Source organism: Lissotriton vulgaris, chromosome 12, assembly GCF_964263255.1.
Source record: "Lissotriton vulgaris chromosome 12, aLisVul1.2, whole genome shotgun sequence".
Classification (NCBI taxonomy): Eukaryota; Metazoa; Chordata; class Amphibia; order Caudata; family Salamandridae; genus Lissotriton; species Lissotriton vulgaris.
Genome location: NC_141700.1, coordinates 129,685,979 through 129,706,603, shown reverse-complemented (window position 1 = coordinate 129,706,603; position 20,625 = coordinate 129,685,979). Strand labels below are relative to the sequence as shown.

At 45.4% G+C, this 20,625-nt stretch overlaps 1 protein-coding gene across 1 annotated transcript in view; it reads left to right on the top strand.

Moving 5' to 3' along the window:
- The window catches only part of INTS3 (integrator complex subunit 3), a 677,967-nt gene extending 658,188 nt beyond the window's left edge, over positions 1 to 19,779 (top strand). Inside the window, exons 28-30 of the mRNA XM_086947563.1 lie at positions 2,636 to 2,708; positions 13,053 to 13,206; positions 14,402 to 19,779. Coding sequence (XP_086803689.1) covers positions 2,636 to 2,708; positions 13,053 to 13,206; positions 14,402 to 14,479 — 305 coding nt within the window. The 3' untranslated portion in view covers positions 14,480 to 19,779. The remainder of the gene's footprint in view (positions 1 to 2,635; positions 2,709 to 13,052; positions 13,207 to 14,401) is intronic.
- The last annotated feature ends 846 nt before the right edge of the window (positions 19,780 to 20,625 follow it).

Here is a 20,625-nt window from a genome sequence, read left to right as displayed (position 1 = left end):
GACCTCGCTGCACCCGTCCGCAAGGCACTACTGCCTGGACAGCCAAGTCCGGAGGAATGGCTTCTTTGGCAGTTCCGTCCTCCAGGACTTTCTGGTGTGATTATTGGTTCGCAGACCCACCACCGGGGTTGGTATTGCAGGGGTATCTATTCTAAGGTAAGGAATCTATCACTAACGTGTCTCTTTCAGATGCACAAGTTACTACTTGTGTAACAATATATCTGTAAGAGACATTAGTTAGTGATAGATTCCTTACCGACCCACCCATCCTCTCCGTTCTGCGAACCGATATCTAGGGTTAAGGTCATCCCCTTTCAGGGCCCTAGTTTCAATGGCACCAGTGTTGGTTTTTGACATGGCTCTGTGTTTTTGGCGTGGAAAAGCTGTGTCTAAGAACTGACGTCAGCACGCGGAGGCGGCGTCTAAGTACTCAGACGACGTCATCACAGCGCCGACGACGGACGCGGAGCCGCAGACGACGCCTACCGACGCGTAAGGGTACTGCTACGCAAATATTTCCGGATCCAGTCTGACGCCTGGGGATATTCTAAGGTAAGGAATCTATCACTAACTAATGTCTCTTACAGATTTATCGTTACACAAGTAGTAACTTGTGCATCTGGAAGAGACGATTCTAGACGCAGATTCCTTCACGACCCACCCATCCTCCCCGTTCTGCGAGGACCCTCTGATTGGGTGTCTTGTCTTCTATAGGTGTCTTCCTTTTCTTCCGGTCAGGCACCCCTTTGGCTGTTTTTTCTCCATCTTGAGGGCCTACTTGACTTTTCTCTCTGTTTTGGAGTTCTGCTCCCCTCCTGGCGCTCCTCGTTGGGTGTTCTTTAAATTGTCCATGACCTCCTCCTTCTTTCAGGAGGTATGGCCGTCCTTTTCAGTATAGTCCGGGGATGAATTACCGTTGCTCCACGGTGCTCTCGCCTTGGCTTGCAAGGTGGTTCCACGGACTGGTGCTTTGTGCGTTTCTTGCTATGGCTTGCTGCTCCGGCCTTCTGGTGTTTTGCTGCCACTTGGTGCTCTCGCCTTAGTTGCACCTGCTATTCCTCACAGTGGTGCTCGGCCCTTTTTTCTTGCTCCGGCCTGCTGTTTTCGCCTCCTGGTGCCTTTGTGCCACCTGGCAGTGTTTTTCACCTTTTGTCTCTCTCTCTTTTTTGTCTATCCGGTTTTTTCGCACACTGTTCCCATGCTCTCCTCAGTTTTGTTGTGATGACTCCGCTTTGTGGCGCGGAAAAGTTCTCCGAAGCAAACTGATGTCAACGCGCCGGGGTGGGGCTTATGTGACCTCGCTGACGTCACACCCGCAGAGGACGTCGGGGGAGTCGTGTGGCGCCGCCCCCGCCCGGTGCGCAGGGATGCTGGGCAAGAAAGTTTTCCGGGTCTAGTCTCACGCCTGGAGGATATTCTATGTTAAGGAATATGCGACTTGATTTGTCTCTACCAGATACATCATTACCGAAGGTAAGTTACTCGTACATACATACTGGAGTTGTTCAGAATGCTCAGCAACGTATGCGGTCAATTCTTTCCCTGTTTGTAATTAGGATCCTGTAGACTTTTAAATGTGGAGTTTTTAAAATTGTTTCTTTTAATTTTGAAGACAATTTTCCCAGTGGACTCCCTTCCCATAGATTCTTATCTCTGAACTCCCTGACACCTCTCTGTATCTGGAAACCTTTCTTTGCAGTGGCACCCATGGAGTGCCAAGTGGAACCAGAGTGGCACCGGCCGACACTGGCGCCATATAAGGTGCCACCTTGCGCCCTGTTGACCATTCTCTTTTCTACTCCTAACAAAGACCCAGTTCTCCCTCCATTATTTCAGAAGAATTTTTTTCTCCTTTCTTAAGCCATGTTGTGTGGAGTTTTGTCATTTTTCCCCTCATAATTGCAGAGACCGTTTGTCAGCTATAAATGGGGCGGTTCAAGCTGTTCCTGTGACATTGATAACAAATGTCCACCATCCATCTATTGCCTTGGACTTAAACACTATGGCAGCAACTTGACAAATGTGCACAGGTGCACACCAAGGAGATTAAGGAAAGAGATGTAGGTTGTTTTTAGTTTAAGCCCACCAGAATGAGCCCTTCTGCTCCCATTCACAGCCTCTATGTACTCTCTTCAGAAGGCCGAAACATCTTTCCTGCGTATAAAACACAGCAGGTGAGATACGATTGTCTCCTTTATGATGCGGTCGCAGTCTAGGAAGTAATCTCATGATAGCAGTACCATTCTCCGACACTGTATTCTCTAATGTTATCTTTGTACTGATGACGACAGTGATGCTGACAACATGTTGTTGGACCACTACAGAGAGGCTGGTTTTTTCAACAGTCTAGCAGGTTGGATACCTCACCAAAGCCATCAATGCGTACACTGCACCACTCCTCCCTTGCTGATAGAGAACTCATATTTCAGACCAGTAACTTTTTAGTTTCGGGTTAAATTTATCCTTCTCTGTCACTGTGATGAGGAAAACCAAGACAAATGACACCCTTCCATTTCCCTTGGTAGCACTGTCCTCTTGAAAGAGCTCTTGGAATTGTTCTATAGAGCTGCCCCTGTCAAGAAATATGATTTTTGTGGATTTGCTGTGAAATCTTTTCTTGTTTTTTTCCTTGCAGTTTTCAACCAGACCCCAATCTTGCAGGCTCTGCAGCACGTCCAAGCCAGCTGTGATGAGGCTCACAAAATGAAGTAAGAGTTTGCTTTTTAAGAACCTGTGGCCTGTCCACAAAGAATTTTGTTGTCCTTCGTATTAAGCTTAGACAGGAAGCATTGCAGTTGACATCCTAGTATGCATTGATACATTCAGTTGCTGCAGTAGCCTAATTGAGGCGAGCTGAGTGCAGTGCTTCTTCCCTGTGCAAACTTTGAGCTTTGATATAAATGTGTGTGAATGCAACTGGAGTTGCAAGTTCCATTGTGGATAATTTAGAAAGCCATCTAACTTTCAGCTTTTTGCCTTTATTGCATACTTACACTATATGCGGGGTAATGGTCACTTTCGCTACAATCAATCAATCAATCAAAGCATTTGTATAGCGCGCTACTCACCCGGAGGGTCTCAAGGCGCTTGGGGGATGGGGGTCCGCTACTGCTCGAACAGCCAGGTCTTGAGTTGCTTCCTGAAGGAGAGGTGGTCTTGGGTCAGGCGAAGGTGGATGGGGAGGGAGTTCGACGTCTTGGCAGCCAGGTAAGAGAAGGATCTTCCTCCCATGGTGGCTCTTCGGATGCAGGGAACGACGGCGAGGGCGTGGCTGGTAGAGCGTAGCTGGCCGGTGGGAATGTAGAAGGTCAGGCGGTTGTTGAGGTATCTGGGGCCTTGGTTGTGGAGAGCTTTGTGTGCGTGGGTGAGGAGTCGGAACGTGATTCTCTTGTTGACGGGGAAGCCAGTGCAGGTCTCTCCGGTGTCCAGAGATGTGGCTGTGTCGGGGGATGTCCAGGATGAGTCGTGCTGAGGCGTTCTGAATGCGCTGGAGCCTTTTCTGAAGTTTGGTTGTGGTTCCGGCGTAGAGGGTGTTTCCGTAGTCCAGACGATTGGTGACTAGTGCCTGGGTGACCGTCTTCCTGGTTTCTGTGGGGAGCCACCGGAAGATCTTGCGTAGCATGCGTAGGATGTTGACGCATGATGAGGAGATGGCGTTGACTTGTCTGGTCATCGAGAGGGAGGAGTCTAGGATGAAGCCCAGGTTGCGTGCGTGGTCCGTCGGTTTGGGTGCGCTGCCCAGGGCAGGGGGCCACCAGGAGTCGTCCCAGGCGGAGGGTGATGTTCCCAGGATGAGGACTTCCGTCTTATCTGAGTTCATTTTCAGGCGGCTGTTCGTCATCCACTCGGCTACGTCTTTCATCCCTTCGTGTAGGTTGGTTCTGGCGGTGGCGGGGTCGTTGGTGAGGGAGAGGATCAGCTGAGTCTCGTCGGCGTAGGAGATGATGTTGAGGTTGGCCTCGAGGAGGCTCATGTAGACGTTGAAGAGGGTGGGGCTGAGCGATGATCCTTGTGGTACGCCGCAGATGACTTCGATGGCCTCGGATCTGAACGGGGGGAGGCGGACTCTTTGTGTTCTTCCGGCAAGGAAGGAGATGATCCACTCCAGTGCCTTCTCCTGGATTCCGATGTCGATGAGGCGCTGCACTAGGGTGCGGTGGTAGACAGTGTGGAACGCTGCGGAGAGGTCCAGGAGGATGAGTGCCGCTGTTTCCCCGTTGTCGAGCAGGGCTCGGATGTCGTCAGTGGCTGCGATGAGGGCGGTCTCGGTGCTGTGGTTGGCTCTGAAACCGGACTATGAGTGGTCGAGGGATCCATTCGTCTCGAGGAAGGCGGCCAGCTGTCTGTTGACGGTCTTCTCGATGACTTTGGCAGGGAAAGGAAGGAGCGAGATGGGACGGTAGTTTTTGAGGTCAGTGGGGTCCGCTGATGGTTTCTTCAGTAGGGCACTCAGTTCAGCGTGCTTCCAGCTCTCTGGGAAGGTGGCGGTGTCGAAGGAGGTGTTGATGATGTCTCGGAGGTGGGGTGCGATGATGGAGTCGGCCTTGTTGAAGACGTGGTGAGGGCAGGGGTCGGTTGGTGATCCGGAGTGGATGGTGTTCATCGTGCTGATGGTGTCTTCGGTGCTGACCGGGGTCCAGGCGCGGATGGTGGTGGTGGGGGGCGTTGGTGTGGTCGTAGGGTGCGTCGGCTGTGTGCTGAAGCTGTTGTGTATGTCTGCGATCTTGCTGTGGAAGAACGAGGCGAGCGAGTTGCAGAGTTCTTGCGATGGGGTGATGTTGTTGTTTCCGGCGCTAGGGTTCGAGAGCTCTTTGACGATATTGAAGAGTTCCTTGCTGTTGTGGGCGTTGTTGTCTAGTCGTTCCTTGAATGCGGTTTTCTTGGTGGTGTGGATCAGCTGGTGGTGTTTTCGAGTGGCGAGCTTGAGGGTGGTCATGTTGTCTGGTGTCGGGTCTCTGCGCCAGGTTTTCTCGAGGGCTCGGCAGTTCTTCTTAGAGCTCTTGAGTTCGTCGGTGAACCAGGGTGCTCTCTTGTTGCCGGGTCTGACGGGGGGGGTCTTCAGTGGAGCGAGGTCGTCTGCGCAGTTGCTGGTCCACCTTGTGAGGTTGTTGGCGGCTTGGTTGGGGTTCGCTGTGCTGGCGGGAGGGTGCTGGCTCAGGGATGTGGCGAGCTGTTAGGCTGTGATCTTGTTCCAGCTTCTGCGGGGAACCTGTTGCGGGTGGTGGTGGTTCGTGGTCCTTCTGAAGCTGAAGTAGACGCTGCTGTGGTCTGTCCAGTAGAGTCCGGTGGCGTGGCTGAAGGAGATGTCTTTGCTGGATGAGAAGACTGGGTCAGGCGTGTGGCCGGCGTAGTGGGTGGGGGTGCTCACCAGTTGCTTGAGTCCGAGGTTGTCCAGTAGGGTGGTGGTGTTGCGGTCGTTGTTGTTCTCCAGGTGGAAGTTGAGGTCCCCTAGGAGGATGTAGTCAGCGGAGGGGAGGGCGTGCGGGCTGATGAAGTCGGCGATGTCTTCGCTGAATTGTGTGCGTGGTCCCGGAGGTCTGTAGATGAGGGTGCCTCTGAGGGTGGTCTTTGGGTCGGTGTGTATCTGGAAGTGCAGGTGTTCAGCGGCTGTGAGGGTGTCGTCGGAGTTGGTTGTGATGCGGATGGTGTTCTTGTGGACAATGGCGATGCCTCCTCCTGTCTGGTTGACGCGGTCCCTACGGGTGATCTTGTATCCGTCCGGGATGGCGATGTCTGGCGCTGAGAAGGCGTTCATCCATGTTTCCGTGAGGAAGGCGACGTCTGGAGATGTGGAGTCGAGGAGGTTCCAGAGTTCGACGGCGTGTCTGTGGACGGAGCGGGTGTTGAGCAGGATGCACTTCCCGTGGTTGCTGCTGGTGCTCGTCTTGGCGGGTTCGATGCAGGTCCGGATGCAGGAGAACTTGCAGGATTGGCAGGTGAAGGGTCCGTGGGTGCGTCCTAGGGTGGCTCGGTGGCAGCCGGGGGTCCGGTCGGTGTTGAGTGCGTTGAGGGTGGCGGCGGCATAAGTCCGGCGGGTGGGCTGGCATCTTCGGGGGCAGGGGTTCTGGCACGGCGCGGTCCAGGCACAGACGGGCGCAGACGGGCTTGCCTTCGGCGCACCCGCTGCGCGTCAACGCTGCTCGTACGCATGCGCTCTGCCATATATGGAGAGTGAGGGGGGGGCGAGGGAGGGGCAGCTGGGAGGCGGGAGCGGGGTGGCGAGTGGGGGGGGGAGCGGTGAGGTGATACGAAGGGAGCGTGGGTGGGGCCGCGGGGGAGCAGCGGCAGGGAGCGGGGTGGGGCAGGGGAACAAGCTGGCAAAATACGGCGCAAAAGCTAAAACGAGAGACACTGAGCAAAATTCACAATAGGCACAGCAGAAGGGCAACAACAGGCGGAGGGGCAGGGGAACACTCTGGGGAGCACAGGCGGCAGGGGAGCGACGATAAAAAACGAACCACGAGCAGAAACACGAATAGATACAGGCAAACCTTAGCAGGCACGAGAGAACGGGCAGGGACAGGGGGCCACTCCACACAGGGGCAGAGACTCGGCTTGGCAGCGGCGGCGGGAGGAGCGACCGGGTCTGACCAGTGTGTGTGTGTAACGGTAGGGGTATACTGGCACTTTGTGCACTACTGTTTTGGGTTGCACTCCTTCTCCATTTCAAGCAAATACTTCATGACTTACACCAACTGCACTATCAGTGAGAAGGACATTCCTTGTTCCATCTGACCACATGCTACCCATGGGAATCTTTTTGAGCACCAGGCGGTGTATATAGAACAGGTATGCCCGGTGAAAGCTGGATTACAGAAATCAGGATGCCATGGAGAATATGGATGGAAATTGGTAATTAGACATTTGTAAATGGGACACCGCATCTGTCACTAATCATGGGATCTTCATCAATTTTTAAGGAGGTTTTAAAGACCTCCGTGCAAAATTCTGGAAAAATGTATCTCGGAGAAATATCTAATATTTAACTGAGAGCATCTCTGAATATATATATATATATATATATATAAAACGTATGTTAACTTTTTTATTTTCTTTCCAGTCATTGCAATTTTCTGTATAGTTCCATAACACCTGCGCTGCGGATGTCTAGTTCACCTTGAGGGAAGACATGGTTTTACTCTAGAAGGAGCAGTGCTCATACAGTGTCTTTCAGCGATGAAGGAACGGGTTCTAAATTGCATGGCAGAGCTAGAGATCTGATCCTAAAATATGCTTAGGAATAACTTGCTGAATTTGTTTTACGTGGGTAGCATCGTATTTACTACTTTTTTTCAGTTACCAGTTGCAGATGGTAACTACTTAGAAAATATTTATTTTCATTTTTAAGCGAATTAGTTTTGGGTAATGGTCAAGGCACTATGTTGGCCGAAAAACGGTGTTTTTTTTTCCGGACCTGGTTCGATCAGAATATACAGTACAAAAAGAGAGGACCTTTCTCTGTACGGTTCTTTCTTTATTTAAGGGTTCTCTAATATATCAGACACTTTGATCGATGTGTTCTCTTTGCCTAGAGAACAGTGTAAAAGCTGGTAAGATACAAGTTCCATAGACGCCTGAATATTCTGCTGTTTGTGAGAATGCTAACTCTTTAAGATCTTATCCTTATCCTACATTGAAGATATTGTGTCCACCGTAAGGGCCTTGTCCACACCTTTGGGACAAGTGAGCCAAAAAGTATTTAATTAAGGTCTAAAATGAGGCAAAATCTGAGATGATTTTCTACAGTGCTTTGTATTCTTTCTTTGTAATATCTAAAAGATCCACATTACATATGGGTAGTAGTATCCTTGCGGTCACTGGTTAACAAGGAACAAGAAGGATCCATATGGAAAAACATGAAACTGTCTCTGATTAGAACATAGATGTTACTCCTGGTTTTCATCATGTGAGTTCTTGAAAGTTCATTTTTAATATTCTACTGCACAGAATCGGTTCCCTGATATCTTCACTACACTGTCTTGATGTTTGTACCAGAAGAGATGCTTAAACTGCTCTGGTCTCTCAGGGGTCCTAATGTAATTGGTGTTGAGCATTCCTTTCCACTATGATATAAGAGTTAGTGTACACCTGACTTACTCACCACATGTGACTTAGGATGATCTTGCTTTTCTGTTCTGTATTAATCAAAATTCAGTGATGGAAGAAGTGGAAGTTACTTACCTGTACACTCTGCCCCAGGGCATTGGAGCGCTATATATGAGCACCAGTTACACAAGGTTGACACACACAACTGATTGAGGACCATGCCCATTTTGCAACAGGAAGTGCAATACCATTAGGCTAAAGGGCCTATCGAGATGGTGTCTGCGCCAGAAGCTGAACACAGCTGTTATTTCCACTACTTTCTGGTACCCAAGAAAGGAGACCTTCATCCCATTTTAGACCTGCGCTCTCGCAACGTCTTCCTCTAGAAGGGAAAATTCAACATGCTCACACTTGCCTAGATCTTGGCTGCCCTCAACCCTGGAGACTAGATTGTGGCATTAGACCCGAAGGCTGCCTATTTCCATATATTTCAGCAAGAATGACTCTGAGGTGCTAGGACTGATGGCCTCCTGGATCCTAAAGATACAGCACACCAGGTGGCATATGCAGGCAATTCAGTGGGATGTGAAGACTCAGTGGGCCCAACATCAAGGGGACCTCTCAGACTACATTCAGTTTCAGAGGAGACTGTAGAATATCTCCAGTGGTGGCTGCTTGACTGTAGTTACGTCAGCGTCATACTCCTCTCCCTTCCCTACCCAGGGCTGACAGTGGTTACCGATGCATTGCTTCTGGCGTTAGGTGGCCATCTGGGAGATGTGCAGATCAGAATTCCTGGCTCCATATCAGCCTTCCGGAGCTGAGGGTTATCCGTTTGGCATTGAAAGCCTGCCTTCTGTCCATCAAAGGGACCATGTGGTAGAGCAACAAGTAGGGTGTTGGGGCGTGTCCCAGACCCTGTGCCAGAAGGCTTTGCACCTCTGGAAATAGCTCACCCCACCAAAGAATTTTCCTGACAGAATTGTTGAATGCCAGGGTGTACAAGCTCCGATGTTGGCACCTAGTGGATCATAAGTAGCAGTTACACCCAGAGATGGCAAAAGTTCTCTTCTGCAAATGGGGAGAACCTTGGCTTGATCAGTTCGCCACCATCGATAATATGCAATGTCAGGACTTTGGAGTTAGCAAGGTGTCTCTTGCTCGAGCGTTTTGCACCTAGAGTGAAACTCTGAACTCCTGTATGCTTTTCCACCGATACCACTTCTGAGTTCTCAGAAGGAACAGGTCAAACCAGGCCCAAGTCATACTAGTTGTCTTGGATTGTGCTTGGAGAGTATAGTATCTGGAATTCCTGGGTTTGCTCATCTGCCCAGGATGAGCAAGCCCAGGCATCCACTCCTGCATGGCCTGCTGTCACACCAGCAGAGCATGGTTTTGTGCCTGGGCTTTCGCAATCTCCCCCTTCATGCTTGGAGATTGTGTGGCAACAGCTGAACATCTTTGACTTTCCTTCTAACGTGGTTGATGTCATCTTGGCAGCTAGGCGTCCTGAAAGATGTCTTCACATTTCTGATGTGCACGCAATTTGAGCCGCTGAACAGCTGTTCCTTGTACTTCTCACCCTTAAGACAGTGTTGTCTATTGCCATAATATCGACTTGGAATGTGAGTGAGCTTCAAGCTCTTTGTGTCCGTCCGCTGTACACCGCCTTCTTCCCAGACAAAAACCTGTTCTGTGGACATGGGCATCCTGTGTGTCTAAGGTTGTGACGCTGTTTTATGTCGGACAAAACTTCACTGTGCTAGCGTTCTATGCTCCACCTCAACCCTCATAAGAAGAGGAGAGACTCTATTGCTTGGACCTCAAAAGAGAGCTCAGCTTCTACATAGATTGTACCAAAGAATACTATGTGGACGATTCGCTTTTCGTGGGGTTCTCTGAAGCAAAGAAAGGCAAGGCCGTGCAGAAGAGAACCATCTCCAGCTGTATTGGGCTCTGCATTAAGATCTACTACTTATTGGCTAGAAAGCAGCCTCTGGAATGATTACGTAGGGCAGTAGCTGCTAGCCCGTGGTGTTCCTGTCATAGATATGAGCCAGGGGGCTGTGAGGGCAGCCCTCCATTCATTCATGAAGCACTATTGTATGGATAGTCCAGTTTACCGAGATAGGCATTTTGCCCGCTTGGTCCTGCAGAACTTACTGGTTAAAGTCTATCCACAGACTATCTCCATCTAGGTACTGCTTTGGTATATGTTCAGAAGCTGAGGAATCTATAGCTAGAAGTATATCAGAATAACAAGTTACTGACCTACGGTAATGCTGTTTCTGTTGAAGACTCTATATAGTTGCAGATTCCTCATGGACCCTCACTTCCTCCCTGTTCTGTGGTTGGCCTCTATCCATTAATGAGATCCCAAGTCTAGGAATCTGCACACTGGTCACACAATTTGCTTTTGGGCCTCTGCCTCTGGGAGCGTGGACAGTCTCAAAAGCACTGATGTCAGCATATGGGTGTGGCACCAATATAGGTCCCGCATGTCATTTCCAAAGCAGCATCAGTGCGGCACCACCCACAGATGTACAGAGGTACTGCTGAAAGGTTTTCAGATCCAATCAGACGCCTGGAAAAAATTCAAGAAGGGAGAAATTTGTGATTCGATAGTCTCTACCAGAAGGAGCATTAACAAAGGTAATGAGCTTGTTCATTCTGTACAGTACCTGGACTGGGCTGCTTGGAGAAATTGGTTTTCCTCCTTAAAGTCAATTTTCTTTTTTTTTTTTAACTGTATGCTATGTCGATGGTTTTGCCAAAGAGTAGAAGCAGAGAGATAGTGCAGTAGGTAGACACCATCCTACTATCCAGAGAAGGTTTTTTCAGGAGAGGAGTAGCAGGTATTTTCCATGAAAGAGGAATAATCCCTAATTGAAGGGAGAGTTATATATATTAGTAAGCACCAGGACAATAGTGTTGGTTACTTTGTTCAAATTTGTTGTAGATGATTTTGACCTTTTACATGTCCCAAATTATGCAATAACTTATCATATTCTGGAAAATGTTTGGTATGTTACTGCACAGCTCTTGTGATGGCATAGTGTGATTTATTGCTGCTTGTAGGTGAACCAAGCTTTTATATATTTCAAAAACCTTTCTTGTAGAATTTTGTTTTTTGCATTGGTAATTCGATTATGAAAATAGCTTTACTTATTTTGGACCATTTTTTTGCAGCGCAAAGTTGAGTTTGATGAAGTTTGCTAGTTTCTTGGGTCCCATTTGTCTTTCAAAATCTTTCTAGTCTCTTGTACATCTGCTTAGCTGAATGAAATGCATTGGTGTATCGGGGGTGATGGCTTACTTCAATTTCCTGTGACATGCTTGGCAGGAATTAGGCAGTCAATAGAGTCCTGTATTCACGGTCTAAGGGGTCAAGCCCAGGGGCTGAACTATTTAGTTATATATTTATTTATTGGTTTTTGTAAAGCGTGACTCTCATCCTCAAGGGGATATCACAGCGCTGTGGCAAGCCATGTCATATAGGCAGACGTACTGTGAAAGCCAGAAATAAAATGATCAGAATTTTGAGAAAATCCAAGTTTTGAGCTTCTTTCTGAATCCAAGATAATCATTAGTGCAGCAGAGATCTAGAGGCAGTAAATTCTAGAGTGCTGCTGCTAGACGGGCAAAAGAACGACACCCAGCTCTTGCTTTTTTCATTTGTTTAGGTTTAGTAAGGGCAAGAGTGACGGATCTCAGACTTCTTGTGGGGGTATAAAACTCCAATATAGATCGGAGAATTACAGGACCTGTGGTGGGAAGGGCCCAATGTGCATGGCACAGAAATTTAAAATTAGCCCCTAGATGAATAAGCTGAAACCAAGCTGAACCTGTCATGGTTGCATATAAGTTTAGCAGCCATATTTGGAATCACCTGCAAGAGGGAAAAAAAGATTGCCTGACATCCCAAAGTGGAGGGCATTACCATAGTCCAATCTGCTTACTATACAAGAGGGGATCCCAATCTTCTATTTTTAATTTTAGCCAGACGATGTGATCTAACAACTGCTTGCCACGCAGTGCGAGCATGTTAGATTGAGAACAGAATTAATGTGTGATCAGTCCAGTTTATTGGCATGGTGCTGGTAAGGTCAATTTTGAGGATGGCCAAAAAAAATCGTGGGTGTGTCTTGCTAAATAATGTGTCCCCAGTATTTACAAGTGAAAGATTTAGGGCCACACAGTCTTCACGATTTTGAGCTCCTAAGGCCTACTTTCTCATTCAGTGAGAGTGAGAGCGAAAGCACCTACCTCTGCTCTTTTGCAAGGTGTTCTATCCAATCTGTGCAGCAGTGACCTGGATCTCTTTACATTATTTTGCTTAACATTACTGTTTGGATGCTTAAGCCTTCTTCTCCGGCTGCTTGCATAATGATTAAGGCATCTGTAGGAACTAATATATGGATACTATAGAAATTAATTACTTTCCTCTTTTTCTTTGTTCTTCCCAAGGTGCACTCGGAAACTGAGTGTTATATAATATGAATCGATGACTACTTGACTTGTTCGGAAGAAACACAACACTATAGTCTTATAGTCCACTGTAGCGGGCTATACCCGACATTAAAGGCCCACTACAGTGTTAAAGGACTGAGCCGAACGTAAGGACCCTTTAACAAGGGAGCGGGCTTTTACTCTCCTGTATAGTCCACTACATAGGGCTATAAGGCTGTTAGCACATTCACCCCTAGAGGGCAGAATGTTCTAAATAGTAAAACAAAGTCCTCACGGAGCCCGAAGGGGTTTAAATCCTCGCCGGGCTCCGTTAGGTCTTTTGTTCACAGCAACCGCTTTGAACAAAGGCAACATTGGAATGTTGATGCTGTGGGCTTCTACCAGGCATTAAAAGCCCAGCGTTGCTCAATGTTCCAATGTTCTAATGATATATTTTCTTGCTTCCATGTATCTAGATTATACTTCCTTAAAATGTGAATATTTTGTGTTCGCCATTGGGATGTGTTAATTATATTTTGTGTTCTTTCTTTTTGTAGATTCAGTGACTTATTCTCTTTAGCAGAAGAGTATGAAGACTCCACAAAACCACCAAAAAATCGGAGAAAAGGTCCTATGACCAGCCCTCGAAGTCGGAAAAATGCTACACAGCCTACAAATAATGACGATGAGTCGGTCTCCACCAGTGCTTCTGTACGTCTGAGTGAGATATGCAATCCTCGAGCTTGCGTATCAAGGTTTATTTGGGGCAGTACATCAAAAACAGGGGGAACAGTTTACCTAGTTCTGTACCCATGTGCACAATATAATTATCAAGTTAAAATACTAAACTTGTTTAGGACTTGAGATTTGTTAATATAGGCTCACTTTTGATAAATTGCTGTTTGGCAGAGGACGGTTTCACAAGCACCAAATAGTTGCAACTCCTGCTTCAAGAATTGCAGCAGTTACTGTTAATATGGACGGAACACTGTCTGTGTTGCCTGGGTTAAAGAGATCTAAGACACTCGAGATACTGTTGGATAGCTTAAGCTGCACTCGCTGTGTTGTGTAGGTTCTTGATCCTAGAATTTTAGGGATTACCGATTTGTGAACTGAAGAACATTGGCTATTTTGTATGGGCTTCGGATGCACGTATTGTAGAGGGTAGTCCAAATGTGTTGCCCAAAACAAGGCTGAACAATTAATGTCTGTGGCTACCCTTGGATGAACCGGGTGTAACCATGGTGAGTCCATGATCAATATTACTTTTAAATCTGCATTAATGTGCAGTAAAGATTAGTGTGCCTTTCTAAATGTAAATTTGTAGCAGTTACTTTCAGTCTTGGTTTGCGAGCAAAGATGTATTCTACATTTACAAGTATTTGAGTTGTTGCTTTGTTAAATTTGGTGAATATTAGAGTAGTGGGTAGTTTCTAATTCTAAACTTGAAGGAGTTTGGTTCATCTGGAAAGAGGTCTTTTGGCAATGTTAAGTGGTAAATGATACATTTCTGACAATGACTGCAGGTTTGAGCCGTAGAATGGATCAAACTACGTGCATTCTCATATTATTGAGTTGCAGGGTTGGATTGCAATCAGACTTGAGTGTTTGCACGATCAAGTAATAAGTTTACTTTAGAAAACAGTTTAACCATGGGTTATTATCAGCCAAAACTAAGTGTCCATTTTTTTTAATCTGTGCTTTAATGCACTAGTACCAAGGTGCTCAGAAACCTAAATTCCAAAATACAGAATGGGACTGTTCATTTCCCTGGCACTAATGGCTATAGAGATTTACGCTCATCACTTACCTTCATTGCTTTGGTTCTCCTAGTATTCAGGATGTTTGATTACGGTGAAGCTTTACCTTACTGTGAGATCCACTTACCTCAGGTGTCTTTTTTCAGGATGAAGAGGATGCAAAACCGAAACCTACCAAGCGGAAACGGAAGGGCTCTGCCGCAGTGGGCTCCGACAGCGACTGAGGGGCAGCAAGACCCTTCTCTTCTGATACGCTCCACGCTTGCTGTCACACGTGTGGCTGAATGAAGATCAGGAACCAGGGGGTCTGCAGTAGACGAAGCACGCCGTCCGCAGCCAAGGATGGGCGACCGTGTGGGAAGAAGAGGCGCCCTTCAAGGGCTCTGGGTCAGTGCGAGGATCCCTTCCCTTCAGGATTCCAGTCTGCACTGCCAGCCTTCGGTTTCATCTTTTTAGATTCCTTTTTTTTTTAAGCACCGGTCTTTTGGTGAAAGATTTGACATATTGATGTCCCCAAGAAACTGTGAGTGATAGCCGTCATGCTTTACTCCATATTTAGAACCTTTGTCATTTTCACTGGTGATGGCAGGCCAGAGAGTGACCTGCATCTCTGACATGTGCAAAAGCAAGTGAGCAAGTCAGGATGACAAGCCAACTGGCATCTTAAAAGACAGAGAAAACTTTATAGCAAAAAAACTCCTATTTTCTTATTGGAAAATGTAAATAGTGGCAGAAGGAGACAATTGGAAGTGAACTGTTTCAATAACAGGATTTTAATAATGAAATACATAAAATTAACAAAAATCCTACTGAAAATCACCAAGAGTCGTGAGTAAAATGGATCTTGGACCTTTCATTCCAGGCTGCAGATGGTGGATAGCATTGCCAGTATTACTTTCTATACTGAGCAAGAATTTGACGGTGACCAGGGAAGTCAACAATGCTCAATTATCAGCCACCCCCATTAGGCACTGCTAGAATCTGTTACATAGAATTATGTTCCTCACCTTCTCCCTGTTGTGCACTGCCAGTGGTCTCATTTGCGAGTTACTCACCACAGATCATACGCTTTTTCCAGACTTGCTCTCTCGGAGTGGGAACCCTAATCTGCTTCTTTGTGTGACTACACTTCCTGGAATAGATTTCGTTCTGCACCTAGCAGGTGCACACTCTTTTGTATAGCAATCTTAAACTTGATCCTATGGTTCTTAGGTTTGCGAAGATCTTATGATTTCATTAAAACCAATACTTGGTGGGGCTGCTGTTGGCCATGTTTGAAAACAATACCTGTATGTTTCAGAGGATTATATGTCTGTATGTTTAAGAGGATAATATGTTTCACAAATGTCTATAACAGGAACACACACTTGGTTTTCATTACATTTGTATCACCTTCATATGGAGCAAAGGCATTTGTGACCTCTACACCTTGCTGCCTGGCTACCTGCACCTCTAGAACTAGCTCTGACCGTGACATTTAAAGTCTGGTAGATCCTGTACTCCATAGGAAGCACACAGGAGGAATCCATTTTTAAGGTATGAGGCTTAGCAAGGAATGTAAGGTACATGCTCTTTATTCTAAAAGACTTGCAAAATGTAGGGATACTCAATTTGTTTAAAAACAGACCGTGAAAAGGGCAGATTACAAAACAGTTGCACAGAGCCACAACATAATCTATCTCTGTGCTTATCTTAGAAAGTGTTGAACTAGAATAAGGCTTTCAATACAGTGCACTTGCCAACACAAGTCTCTATTCACAATTCCATACTCTAGCCTCAGTTATCCTATCTGCTCATCTCTCTTGTGCTGTTCTTTAACTTATCCTACAACGTGGAATGCTTTCTACCTTCTGAAGCCAAACTGCCTTCAACACTCAAGATGAAAATATTTGTTTGTTTAGATGGTGTTACATAAGAATGTCTTCTGTGCCTTTTGACCCCTCCATTATTGTTTTTCATTATGATCTTGCCTTTCTTTGTTGTACAGTGTTTGCTGACTGCTGTTCTCCTTTCTGTGCTTCTCGGTCTCTCTTCTGACACTCCTGCAAATCTTTTGTGCTTTTTAAAAAAAAAAATCGGTCACTTAATTTACATTTATATCACTTGAGACACTTTGATACCTGTGAGAGGACTTGGAACTCGTTATGCACTGCTTTACATACTAGTACTAAAATGAGATAATCCTCCTGTTGAGTCCTTAAATTATTTCTTTTTAGATTTCATTACAACAGTTTGGCGATTCACGGTGCAGGTTTCAGGAAGTGCTTGAAGTACACTCAGTCACACTACACTGGCTATCATAGTGCCTGGGTCGTTTTCTTTAAACCTTCACAGAGGCCCCACTCACTGGCATTCAACATTCAAGACCTTCTCATGTCCATTCTAACCTTGCTACAAACAGTGAAGCCCAACATAGACTTGGGTGTAGACACATCTTTGGCCAAGATTATAGAAAATAAGATCGCTCTCCTGGTAGTGGATAATGTCGTTGGACTGCAAAGAGTTGAGCAATCTTGGATATCAGGCACAAACATTGGTTTCAAAACTGCAGATCTAAATGATAAAATGTGTCCAGTCTTTTCCAAATCTCAAAACTGAGACTTCAGCCTTAGCCTGTGGCATTGACTGTGTTGCTTACAACACTCCTAATTGCATACATTCTACTCAGTTCTTACTGAATCCTGCAAAAGATTACACTTCTAAATAAGTTGTCCTTCTTTTATCCGCCGCATGGTAGCAGGCCAACTCTTTTGGTACAGCTTCCTTAGACTTATTGTTTTGTGTATATATATATATATATATATATTAAACATTTTGGTTCTCCCTTTTCCCTGATTCACAACTGCAGTTCCCGACGTCAGGGGGTTTATGCTGCAAAAACTCTACATAATTAAAATTTTAAGATCTACTGAGTTTCTCTTGCAATCCATTAGAACATAGAGATTTTTCCCACTATCAACTAAAATTATACTGTGGTTTTATTTTTACTCACTTCTAATATGCTTTGAATATTTTCTTGCATCTCACATGATTTTAGAAAGATCATTGTCCCACAGAGACACCTATTGTCCCGGGTATTTGATGAACCCTTATTTCTAGATGGCAGTTCTGGGGCTGATACAAAGTTTAAGTTGTTCTTCAAACCTTGTTCACTTTGACCTAGGCTCTCAGCAACAGAAATCTCTTACAGTTAGTGGATTGTCAAACGTTGGCAATTATAAAAAAAAACTGCTATCCTGGTTATTTACTTAGTAATAACTGTATTCCTAGTTCATAAGCTTCTTCCAAGCTCCCACATATAATCATCCAGTCTGAATCTAGTTTCTCTGGCCAGCTTTAAGTGGTCAGATATGAGATGTATCATACATCGGAGGTGGAACCAGGGCCACGCGGGCAAGCTGCACATGTGCTGAGGTGTCCCGTTGCTTAAAATTTAAGCTTGTACATACCTGTCCTTCTGGCTCTGGTTGGGGAGAACTTGTACTATAGTTGATAATTTTATATCCTTTCTTCTTCATTGATCTGGTCCCACAACAAGACAGTTCTATTTTTCCACTATTATCTTTAATGTTGCGTACTTTCCTCTGCCTGCCCTGAACTTATCCTTCTTTGCCTTCTACCTTTCTGTAGGTTTTGCACTTTTCCTTTCCCCTACGCATCTGTCTTGAGCAGATTTTCATTGGCCTATGTTTTCCTGTATGTTCCTCTCTCTTTTGAGTTCCTGGTCTTACTCACCTATTTGCTTTTTATTCCCTCAGGAAGTCGCCCCTTCCATATTTTCCTGTTTGTAGTTCCTTCTTTCCTATTTGGAGTTCCTTCTTCCCTATTTGTAGTTCCTTCTTCCCTGTTTGTAGTTCCTTCTTTCCTATGTAGCATACCTTTTCTGTAAGTGCAGCCATGATTCCTATGCACGATTTTCTCATATGTCCTATTTGTTTTTAGGTGTTATCCTTTATCATTTCCCAATGTTGCCACTTTTTATTTTTTGGCGTGAATTAGAGATACTTCTCCAATTCCTGTTGTCCGGCCCACTTTGCTCACATCATTTACAGTTCGTCCCCAGCTTTACCACTTTGGATGTAGCTGGCAGGGTTAGGATTGTTGTGGTCTCTCAGTATCCATTAAATTCCTTGCTCCTCATCAGGACCTGGACACTCCGGGAATGTAGCCACTACATGGTGAAATAACTGCACCAACTGAGCCCTTCAACAACAGAGGTCAATGTTGAAATAGGGCAAACATTGTCCGCTATTGCTCCTTCTTATACAAATAAAACGAAAATACTGTTTCAATATAAACTAAATTCCCATGCATCGCATCAATTTATTGCCCCTATGACAGAACTATGGAAAAAATCAGAGTAGTGACTGAAAAACCCCTTGCATTCAGACTTAGTCTCCTGATTGCCCAGCCATTGATAGACCCTCCACCCACCCCCATACACCTAACTACAGGTGAATGCTACCAAAGGAACTGCGTATTATGTGCATCACTTCCGAGGTTGAATTTAGTGACCAGCCTGCAAAGGGTGACTATAAATCTCATATAGTAACCCTTGTCAGAAGTGAAGCCCCGTATGTGCCAAGTTAATGGTTACGGCGACTGAACGCTCACCCTGGAGGTATAGGCTCTTAAGGTGGATTAAGTTTTTAAAAAGCTGTGCAAACTGGATCCATTTATAGAGAAACCAATGATTGAACAAGCATTTCCAACTTCATGAATGATCTCACAATAATGTGGTTAATGAATAAACAATTATTGGAGTGCACCTTCTACCTCCCAAACATCCACAGGAAATACCACTAGACAGTGACCAAGAATTGGAGTGCTTTGAAGGTTTGACTCCCCTCTTTCCTCCAGGGAAGGTACAAGTCAGAACAATTACTTATGTTCTTTTGTAGTTCATGTGGTCTACTTCACTTTGTCCACCTGCAAGTCTGTTTAATGAGTTTCAAAATATTGCAGCAGAATGTTATTTTATTGCACGCATTTAATACCTTGTTACTAATTATAGACCATCCAGCGGCCATAATTGGGAAGGATGCCAAGAGTATGTAGCAGGAACATGTGGGGGGAATTGTCAATACAGGTAGGGTGGATTTTGAGAGCTCATGGAAGGGGACTTGAACTGCCATTGACTGTCCTGTTCCTCCTCCGTGGATAAATGGAGGGCATATATTTTCTGTTACTTTGTTTGTGAGTGAACCACTCGGATTATGACATTTAAACAATTAAGGAGACAAAACAACAAGAATGGGAGAACAGATGGATCAGCCAGAAGAAGAGTGGGAAAATGTTAAAAGCAGAAGCTGCAATATTTGCAGAAAACATCTGAAGAAATTAAGTTTTTTTTTCTTTAACTTTGTAAGCTTCTTTAAAGTAGAATTGAGCATTTCCCCAATCGCAAGAATGCATCTGGATAAAAACCATTGGATACTACAAAAAACTTTCCGTTTTTTCCAGAGTATTTGCATTTTGCTGTGTTTTTAAAATACAATAAAACAGTAAAACGTTTTGTAGAAAATTGTTTTTACCGTAGTGTTTTTCCTCAATATTTTACTTGAATGATGGATTTGTCGTTAAAATCTCATGTGTGTCGTTTCTCATAAGTATTACCTGCTCTGGAGTGCAAGATTACTAATGATCGATTCACTGTTGCAGCTGGTATTCCTGGAAGCAGACCAGGAATCTGTCACCAATGAAAGTAAGGGATCTGACAGGCAGCCATGTATAGGAATTTTGTGTGGATCAAGAAAGCTCACGTCTTTTCTCGTGTCCAGGGAAACCAGCACAGTTCTGTATCCCTGAAAGGGAAACCTGAAGACAAAATTAGTCCTCATGCTGACGCGACAAGCAAAAGATGACCCCATATTGTGACCTTTGGTAATTCTCTTGTAACTCATCCACATCTGCCTTCATGCTGAGTCCCCACTACGAGATTTTGCGTTTCATACTGTTGTTGGATATGAATAAGTTTTAAGGGACTCAAACTTTGAGGGGAAGAGGCATCTTAATACCTTCTTAACCCCAGTGTGAGAAAAATGCACAGCTAAATTAAGGAATGCTTAGATGCCTATAAGAAACCTAACATATAAGCTTGAAGTGCTTTACAAAGATAGCAGACTGCTAAATATTTCATGTCACCAACTCGTTTTCAAGATATGTTTAAAGATGTGCAGTCCCCTCAGATTGTTCCCACATCTACTGCTTGCTTTCAAGACTCTTGAAGCAGAGATGACAGTAAATTTAAGGTGGTGTTTAATTTTTTATTTCAAAGGAGTAGGATGGAGATTGAGAAATGCTTGTGTCTTGAGGAACAGTCACCTCTGGTACCAAAGGATTTGTTTGGTTCCATCTGAAAACAGACTCA